We start from the raw sequence: 10542 nt of genomic DNA on the forward strand, positions 1-10542 counted from the left end.
ACTTTGTTTTGTTCAAGGCCTAGAAAAGAGATCAGGGTTAAAACTTGCTAGGCTTCCCTTCCCAAGTGTTAGGTTGCTGCCTTTCGGCAGGCCTGGCTGTTCTGTTGAGACGCTCATTCGTTCCTCTGTAGTGAGTGCGTCTTTGCCTCTCAGCCCCGAACCTCTGGAGGGCAGGAGTCACCACTTGTTCACCTTTGTAGTCCCTAGTCCATGAGAGGAATTCAATGAATAGCACTGATTTGAATGAATCAATCAGTCAATCAATCATTGAAGCATCGACCCAGTTGTCCTGGGCAGGCTCACTAGAGCATATCATTCATTCACTGGCTCTGAACCGACAGAGAAATCACTGTTGGGGCACCGTTTGCTCACCTGGAAGAAGAGTCACCTGGGTGTTTTACTCCCATCCTTATGAGAGGATTTTGAGTCCTCATAGCTGGAACAGATGTGAGAACTAGGGACTATAAATGTTTGTCAGGTTTACTTCACTCTGCGTGTCTGGTTGCATCTCCCTTGGTAAAGTCCACGCTCAGAGGCTCACGAGCTGTGCACACACGCGACAGCTATAGAATCAGAGTATGAAGGAAGGCTGCAAAATAGAAGAGCGGTCACACGAAATAGTTCCTGGGTTGAGGGACCTTCTCTCTTTGCCCCCTGCAGCTTTTTGCATTTCTCCCTTCTGACTTCTTCTGGACTGAGAACGTGTGCTTTGCGTTTTAAGTTGTAGCGCTCATCGTGAGCATTTCTGAGCAACCTCAAAGTCGTTTCCGCTGAAGATTTATGATGTGACTGCCGTCACACTCAGTTGTTAGCGTGCATTGTCTCAATCCTCACAGGAGCTCCAAGGAGTTTCGTTCCCATTTTGCAAACAGGACACAAAGGTTGCAATGTGCAGAAGGTCACCAAGCCAGAGAGGGGTCAGGTTTGAACTTGAACTCTGAACAGTCCTTTTCCAGAGTTCTTTCTATCATACCAATGCTTCCCAAACTGAGTGCTCTGTATGGCATCTCTTTGGATATTCTGAAAGAAATTAAGAATTTTGAATTGTATTTCTACAGTAATCCTAAAACACATGTTCAGGGTCATTGATGATTGAGTTGTGTTAGATCATTTTTGGCTCAAGCCTTTGTGTACTAAGCGCTCCAAAGCAAATAACAACCTTTAGTGCTACATTTCTCGAGCTGGGGTCCTTTAAAGGGGCTACAGTCCTGTAGAGTAAGACAGAGTGGTGCAGCATGGCCTGCTACCCAGCGGCCTCCCAGGCCGGGCCCTGAGCTGGATTCAGGATTGCCGCCGTGGTGCGGTGAGGGTCACAGCGACTCTGGTGCTTCACAAGGATCTGAGGCCCTGCTGTCCTGGGAACCAGGGGAGACGCTTCGCATACTCTGAGGGACTCCAGCCAGCTTTGCACTGATGCGAGGCCTCTGGGAAGCCTCAGGGAAATCACAGCAGGCTAGCTGTTGCTCAGCACAAGAGGCAGGGAAAGGAAAAAAAAAAGAACGACAGACTTTTTCTAGAGGGATAAACAATATTTGTACAAGAGCTCATTAGAAATGCAAAGAGCAGAAAGCAGGTAAAAATGTCCCCGGTGTCCTACTGCTCGGGCACACAGGGGACAAGACCCGGAGCTATTTACTGTGGGTTCACATATTCATTTGCTCTTGCAAGGCTTTCGAGTATTATTTTCATTCATAGAAAAGCATATTTTCAGATCTTCACCTAAATGCAGAAAAGCACAGAATTAAGCGGCTGTGAAGGCTTCTCTCTGGAGAGAGAGAAGTCTGGGGGCACCTCTTCAAGTCTAACCTTGGCCGCTGCCTAGACAGAGCGCCGGGTGCATGGGGGCGAGAGGAACCGGGTGGTGGGGAAATCTGGAGGACACACGTGCAGATGGGTGAACGGGCGACTGCAGGGAGCATCCGTGAAACTATGAAGGGGGCCTAAAATCCTATATTGCATACTACCAAAGTCACTTACTTAAATGATGTATATTTAAAATGCTGGGGGACACATTTAAAACACAGTAAACTGACCTATATTTTGCACTTCTGTAATTAATGAGGGCACTCTGAAAGCATGAAATCTAATTCACTGATGTGTGGGTTCGCTAGCACTCCTTACAACACAGTACCTCAGCCAGTGTGGTTTCAACCACAGAAATCTGTCTTCTCCCAGTTGTGCAGGCTAGGAGGCTGAAATCAAGGTTTCTGCAAGGTCAATTCTTTCCGAAGGTTGTGAGCGAAGGAGCTGTTCAGACCTCTTTTTTTTTTTTTGGCTCATAGATGGCCATCTTGTCCCTGTGTCTTCACGTAGTCTTCGCTCTCTGCACGTCTGTGTTCATAAGGATACCAGTCATATTGGATGAGGGCCCATGCTGATGTTCTCATTTTAACTTAATTACCTCTATAGAGACCCTCTCCAAGTATATTCACATTCTGAGGTATGAGGGTCAGGAATTCAGTATGAATTTTTGAGGGCGACATAATTCAGCCCATAACAATTGATACATAGAATCAGTTGGGACCAAAAAAAAAAAAAAAAAAATCAGTTGGAGAAGCAAATAAGAAATGACTTATGGAGCTGTACCTACTGAAATTTTAAATATTCTAGACTTCATACTTTTCCCCTTTGACATAAATCAAAATTTGATTTTTCAGTAGCACCAGTCATGTAATGTTGAACATCAGGTATGATAAGAGAAAGTAATGATGTGCTAATAATACACTTCATTTCTGGCTTAGGGTACCAATATAATTTATAAAATTTGATAATAAGACAGATTTTCTACCTGGGCCCTCATTCTTGCAGAAACAAGCTTTTGAACATTTACATATGATAGCAGAAATATATCTTTCCTGTGGTGAGGGTGGAAGAAGTCAGTGGATCTGTGTTGGGGAGGTCACAGGGAAGAAGTGTGAGGTCTTCAGAGCAGTGTACCGATTGAGGAACGGGCAGATAGTTTTGCTGAACATAGGAAACCCAACGTTAATTCCCCCCCCTCCATGGTTGTGTGTGTATGCGCATGCATATGTATGTATATCACTCTGCCTAACTCCGTAGAGTTCTTCAAACTTTGAGAATGAAGTTAGAGTCCCCACTACCAGCAGGTGTGACAACATATAATGACTGGGACACCAACCACACATGCGTGCACACACCCTAACATCGGTATCAGAAACGCACACCTGGCACATGCAGTTTCCCTTGCCTTAGTTATGTTTCCCTCTCTTCAGGCTTATTTAGTAGTTAAAAACAAAATTTAGCCAGTGAACATCAAATTCAACCCCCACCCCACCACACACACCTTTTGTCTTCCTTCTCTAACTGTATACAAGTGAGAACACCGTGGATTAAAGGCCTCACAGAGGAAGCACTTCTGATCCCCTTCCTCACTGCTCTTCTCTCCTGGGACTCAGAGGGAAAATCCACACCCACGTTCAGCTGTTCCAAACCACTGAGTAGGTGTAGCTAATACATGAGGATACCATAGGCGTGTTGATGATTTTCTTCCCGGTATCACATACATATAGGTCAGATCAGGGAGTGACACCCCACACACTCATGACCTATTGAGTAAAGAAAGTGCATCCTAACAAGGGTCCCTTTCATGATTGGCTGGGGAAGCCAATAGGTATCTCAACTGCTTCCTTTAAAGAAAGGGGAATGGAGAGACGGGCGGGAAAAGAGGCTGAAAAGGCTACAGAGAGGAGTCTTGGGTGAAGGGAGAGGGGTTTACTTTACCAATGCTGGGTGAGTTGCTTTGGAAAGTAACTGACATGGTTAGTGACTTTTATTAAGCTTCCTCTGTGTGGTCAATGAAATAATCCACTAAACGTGCAGTTAAATCTATAGCACCCACCAGCATTTTCATAGTTAAACTTTCTGTTTTGAGGAGATGCAGTTAAATGCTGAGTCACGTCTCAGAGTAAGTGGGGGCAAGAGAGAGGTTGCCAGTAGAGTCCAGACATGTTTAGCCTGTGTCTAGACAGATGCAGACTGTCTTTTATCTAGCATGTACCATCCTATCTACTTGATAGCAGAAGGGACATGTTAGGAGGATGGTTGAGCGGGAGAGGTAGGTATTGTTGTGCAACACAATTGATGAGTGAAAAGGAAGATGGACGGTGAGGGAAAGAACAGGTATTAGTGTGTGGGCAGCATCGAGGAGTTGTTTGTATGTGTGTATTCCATACATAATCCTAGAAGTAAATGCATTGAGTCAGTAAGGGGAAACAAAGCAAATGGTATCACAAAAGAAGAAATTGAAGAAGAAATAACAGAATAATTGCACAGACATTGGACTAAACAGATCTGAGAATGATTTAAGAAAAATTGTAAAGATTATACTTTTGACTTTTAAATAGAAAATTCTTCCTATGTTGTGCAACTTAATATATGGAACCCCATGAGCCGTCTAGTACCTAGGCGGATTCTAGGCAGATCACTGAGTTACATACTCAGGATTCAGCAAGCCTTATTACCAGTTCTGAGGAACAGCTAGGTTTCAGGTAGGTGGGCAGCTAATTCTTAAGCACAGGCAAGTTCTTTTAAATAGGTTCATGAAACAGTAAAAGGATGTTGGTGGTTTCCAGCCTTGTGGGCATATTTACATTGTAATTGTACTGTTTGTTTGACAGTGATATCCTTTTCCTTCACTCAGTTCTCATGATTTTTTTAATAAAGATTTTATTTATTTGGGAGATAGTGACAGCAGGAACAGAGAGGAGAGGGAGAAGCAGGATTCGACGCAGGTTCGATCCCAGGACCCCGGGATCATGACCTGAGCTGAAGGCAGATACTTAACTGACTGAGCCATCCAGGCACCCCAGTTCTCATGATTTATTGCATGAGTCTCCAAAGGCTAGCTTCCATGGTCTCTCGGGCTTGGCCCTGGCTGGCCCTGCCCTCCTGCTCTCTGAATCTACAATGTCCGTTTCTGATTGTCCATAGCCGCCTCCTATATGAATTCTGCCCCTGAGAAGGTGCAAATCTCTTTTTTTCTATTCAAGTCAGTAGTTCCTGCCATTGGTTTAATGACCCAAAGCTAGCTACTTCACTGGAGTCAGTAGCAAACAGAGTTGAACTCACTTTAGTAAAAATCCAGGCTCCACTCAAATTTCCTCTCTCAATTCCTTTTTATGTTTTCTGGTGGCACAGGCAGGCCTGAAAAACGAATCAAACCAAGACATTTTGAAAAGAAAAGGAGATAAGCTTATTCCAGAATTCTCAACCCTTGAGTTCTCTGAAAACCTTTACATTGTTATCTTTCTTCCAACATCCACCCCCCCCCCCAACTTTCTCTCAGTTTTCCCAAATATTGAAAATGGGAGCAGGTGTTTACTTGTACCAACTGCATGGCAATCCTGTTCCTAAAAAGGCCTGTGACAGATGAAAAAGAGATGATGCGTGCTGTTTGATTATTTGCCTTTTGAGAACAAGTTTGCTATGATGGGGTCCAATATAAGTCGCTAAGAATTTCAATGAGTACTGCCTTTCAAGAAAGAAATTTACAAATTTCTGGCCCTGCGGTCCAGCAGATCCTCTTCCAGTAATCTATACTAAGCCCACACTTGACAATATAGTGGTTTGTCTACAGAACGTGCATTACATCATTATTTATGGTAACAAAAAGTGAGAACAAGCTAACTCACCAACAAAAGAGGCAAGGTTACAAATGGAATGGAATGTCATAAAGGAATCCTCCGTGGGCATGCTGCAAAGTACACGCAATGGTATGGAAATAAGTTTTAGTATAAAATACTTTATCAACTGTCAATATATTCCTACTCAAAGTATACGTTACATATATTCGTTGAAAGAAAACACATATGAACCCACTGTGGAACGTGTTATCTCTGTATTGTGAAAATATGGGTAATTTCTGTTAACATATCTGTTTCTTTACTTTCTATATAAGCCTGTATTACTTCTAAAACCAGACAAGTAATTATTTTTAAGAAGAATGTCAGTCTTACCTTCAGAGCCATTGGGTAAGACATTCTTTTCTCCCTGTGGATACGCTTTTACATCGTATGCATCTATGATGCCACAGTCAACAAGGAAGAAGAGAAATAGGCATTCAGGTCATAAAAATAAGCTGTCACATACCCATGACTCTTAAAAAAAATACATACTTTGAGAGTACTTTACAATTTTGAAAGACTCTCACAGCAAGCAGTCTTGAAATCTTGTAAGCTCTATGAAAGCAGAAGTGTGTCTTGTTTGCCATCATATTCCAGCATCTAGAACAGTGCCAGGTATATAGTGGATATAGGGTTATATTTGCTAAATGAGTGTTTTTTGAACAGTAGTGGTCAAATAGGATATTAGAGTTGGTAACCTCACACGATATTCATGATGGCCCTCTGAGGAGGACAGACTAGGTGTTAGTATCCCCAGTTTATAGGAAACAAACAGATGCAAAATGATCAATTTGCCCAACATCACAGATTAGAATCAATTCTTTGAGGACTTCGTTCTTAGTATGATTTTAGGAGAATTTCACTGTTTCCTCATTGCCCTACTAAACAAAGGGCCATATGCCACGTCTTAAGGATTTTGTTTTCTAATCAGAATTTTTAAAATGTATAGGTTCAGAATTCATTGTAGCATGACTCATATTAATTCCTATGTTTCCTTACTGCCTCTTTTCTCCCCTATCAGAACTTGCTCTGCATCGCAAGAAGTTTCTTGACTAAATTTTGCGTTTTCTAAATAGAATACAGTCAAGATGGCCCTCCAGGTGGTTCATAGCAATATGAGGAGCCTGGATCCTTTCTATGGCATAAGTCTTAGGACTTTCCGAACACTTTCAAATATATCTTACTCGGAAAGACACAGGTTGTTTTGTTTAATACAAGGTACACACATACCAGGAGAGAACGATGAATACTATCCTCCACCACCTCAAAAACTGGCCAGAGAAAGAACGAAGGCTTATAAATCCAGGAAGTTAAAACACACCAAGAGCAACACTGTGAGTGTTCAATGCAGTGATGTCCCAGTAGGGATCATCCAAGGGAACAAAACCAGTCACTTTTCCAGCAGGTGCCCTTTGTGCTCGCATTTCCACAGTGGCTCCCTTCCTGTTTGCATCCATTGAGGCTTCACAGCCTCCATCCCTGTGGGGAAGAGTGACATGTAGCGTGGCATGAGTGTACTTCCTTCTGTTGCCTTGGCTCTTTTCACTGTGAACTAAGGTGCCCTACCGTTTGACATTGGGATACTGATCACAATGGCTCTTAAAACCTTTGAGAGTACCCGCTATGTGACTCTATTACCAAGCACTAGCTTTACGCTGGTGTAGCTCTGCTCCGAGCCAATTCGTGACCCTCATGCTCAGCAGATTACTCTATGAGCTCGATAGGCTACTAAAATGGGACATAACTTTTATTCACAGAGTTAATTCAGTCTTTTATTTAAAGACAGGGAAAAGGGTTGAGAAATTTGGTAACGTTCATGGATATATGTCTGTAATTTTTTTCTTCATGAAGTATCTTTAAAGAAGTACTGAAATACGGCAAGATTTTGACTGAATTTACACTCGTACTTTCCTTGAGAAATACTAATGAATTATATACTAATGAATTGACTCTTTGTTTCCCATCCAAGTGTTCATTTCTTCACTTTTATGCAACAAGTATTTCATGAGCTCTTATGTGCCAGGCACTGAAGACACAGATGTAGATGATAGATATGGTCTTCTATGAACAGTGGTTTAGCAGGATGTTAGCAACTCCTGACGTAATTGTGTACAGTGTACTCTTGAAGCTTGAGTAAAGGGAGCTTAGGACAATTACTTTGTATAGAATATTATTTCAACTAGTATATAATGGACTTTTGAACTAATCAGAAGTGATGAGGACAAGAAAAAAAAGGTTCAAGCTCTGCCCGAAGTATAATGTTGGGTTTTTATAACATATATGATTGGCATTATATCCCATAGGTCCCTCTTGGACACAGGCCCTGTGATCCAGTAAACAATCCCTGCTGGCCATCATTATCGTAGACCCCCCCCCCCCACTGGGCAGGGAGCCCGATGTGGGACTCGATCCCAGGACTCCAGGACCATGACCTGAGCTGAAGGCAGTCGCCCAACCAACTGAGCCACCCAGGTGCCCCTAGACTAACCTTTATTGAGCACAGGCTATTTTGCCATGTTCTGTGCTCAGGGGATTTTCTACAACTCATTTAATATGGATATTGACTCTCTAAAGTGGTACGATTCGTATGCCCATTCACAAGTGAGAGATCTGAGACACAAATACATGAATTGGCTTTGACTTAGTGCTGGAGCTACGAGTTACATGCCAGCCGTCTGACTCCAGAGCCTGCACCCAACCCCTATGTTTCTACCACTATTGTGGGCCAAACAGGGGGAAGGATCTTACAAACATTTAGCAACATCCTTTCACTTGCTAGCCTAGTGATTCTGACCATTCTCATCTTTGGAGCCCAAGTTGACATGTCCTATTCTACACTGCATTCTCCTCTGCCTAGGCAAAGGGAGACAGCATGATGACTGAATGGAAAAGGATGGGATGTTTTGATTTAAATCCTCATGGTTTTACTTACTGGTGTAGCCCAGGTTGGTACATTCCATTTGCTTCCTCCAAGACTAGGAGACTCTATGGAGTCAAAGCTCCATGTGTTTCACAGCTGGTCCTTCAAGTATGAATAGCTGGCAAATATATAAGCAAAGGGCAAATCAGGAGAGGAGGCACTTTGAAATTGGCGGGAAAAATGCTCATCAACAGCCCCATGGAAAGGGCGTATGGGGAGTGAGGGGCTAAGCAGAGCTTTTATAGCTCTCCATTGAGCAGTGAGGGAGGTCTGCCCTGTTTCTCTTTTCTAAGCAGGACCCTAGTATTTTTCTATCAAATGGGGGCAACCAATAAGATGACAGGCATCTACAGGAGGTTCACATGAGGACGGCTGTGTTACTCCAGCCTATTCTAGGCACTCCCCTGGCACGCACATGTACCTTGTCTCTCCATCTAATCATTTCATTCCTGGAAAGTGACAGTGGGTCCATGAAAAATGAGGGGTGGAACTGCTTGGTCCACTTAGATGTGAATTTTTTTTTTTTATAAAACTATATCAACATTTTTTCTCTAGCTTGCTCTATTGTAAGAATACAGTATATAATACATAGTCCATTAACACATATTTTGTGTATGTATGTTATCAGTAAGGCTTCCAGTCAACAGTAACCTGTTAATAGTTAAGTTTGGGGGTTGTACAAAGTTACATGCAGATTTTTAACTGCATGGAGGGTTGGCGCGCCCTCAACCTGAACACTGTTCAAGGGTTTACTGTATAAGAAAAGTGCCCCCACTGTTTACTAATGTGATGCTGCTTTTTCTATTTTTTTTATCACAGCAGAATCTAAGAAAAAGAAAAAGGAGGGGAAGAAACAGGAGAAGATGCTGGACTAATAGATGCCACCTTCTGTGGAACATGAAAAGGACATCAGCAAACAGGATCAGTTAACTATTGCATTTATACCTATGTAGGCTTTTTATTCAAAAATTATCTATAGCTTAAGTACACAATAGGCAGAAACACAAAGAACAGAAAAATTTTGTAGTAGCGTTTTTTTTAAATGTATACCATAGGACCACTAGGGGCTTATAATAAAGGACTGTAATCCTATTTAGAAAGTTGACTTATAGTACATGATACATGGTAGAAAATTGAGGTAAGTTTTTTGAAGTTATGTGATATTTTACATTTAAAATCTTTTTTTTTTTTACATTTTTTTTCTTTTGGCAGCAATTTACGTGTTATGACCATGTAAACTACTTTTCTTGTTAGATAATTTTTTCACCTAGACTTTTTTTCCCAATTGAGAAAAATCTATACTAAACAAAGCAGCAATAAAATATAATCATCCTATCGGAGGAAAATACCTTGTTTTCTGCCAGTGGATTTAAAAAAAAAAAACAAAAATCTTTGGTCAGCAAAATGGGGAAGGGGGCACAGCATGCTCTAATTCAATGTTGACTTTTTTTTTTTTTTAAGAAAAGCATTAAAAGAAATTCTTTAACTTTGGCAGGAACATTTGTTTTCTTGATGAAATTATTTTTCCTTCTGAGGAAAAAAAAAAGACTAGGAAAATAAATCAAGGTGATGCTGAAAAAGGGTGCTTTTGTGTGCAGTGATTTGATATTGTAACCCTCTTTCTCTGTCCCCTACACTCCCCCCAGTCAACCTGCTATCATACAAACTAATTAAAATCAATCACTCTTGGGCACAAATGTTATAGAGAGTTTAGGTATATAGATGTACGTGTACATCTATATGTTTTTAACTATCAATATTTAGTGCTATCGAATTGAAAAGTCCCAAAGTAATCTAGAGTTTGATGGAACAGAAAAACACTCCTCTTATGTTGAATAAATTTGGGTGGGCTCACGTAATCCAAATCAGAAACGGAGTAACACATGCAAAATAGTAGTTTGTACTTGGTTTCCATAAGCCAAGAATTCCTACTCTATTATCTACTATATGTACCAAGTACCTACCAAGGACTATCTGTAC

General features: G+C 41.6%; 1 protein-coding gene across 2 annotated transcripts in view; it reads left to right on the forward strand.

Moving 5' to 3' along the window:
• Nucleotides 1–10142, forward strand: part of PTN (pleiotrophin) — a 97768-nt gene extending 87626 nt beyond the window's left edge. The window contains exon 5 of one of the 2 annotated variants that reach the window (XM_032401496.1): nt 9385–10142. In XM_032401496.1, the coding sequence (XP_032257387.1) occupies nt 9385–9437 (53 nt within the window). In that variant the 3' untranslated portion in view covers nt 9438–10142. Of the gene's footprint in view, nt 1–9381 lie in introns of both variants that reach the window. The other variant, XM_032401495.1, reaches the window with a different exon arrangement.
• The last annotated feature ends 400 nt before the right edge of the window (nt 10143–10542 follow it).

The sequence above is a fragment of the Phoca vitulina genome, unplaced genomic scaffold (assembly GCF_004348235.1).
Source record: "Phoca vitulina isolate PV1807 unplaced genomic scaffold, GSC_HSeal_1.0 scaffold4, whole genome shotgun sequence".
Classification (NCBI taxonomy): domain Eukaryota; kingdom Metazoa; phylum Chordata; class Mammalia; order Carnivora; family Phocidae; genus Phoca; species Phoca vitulina.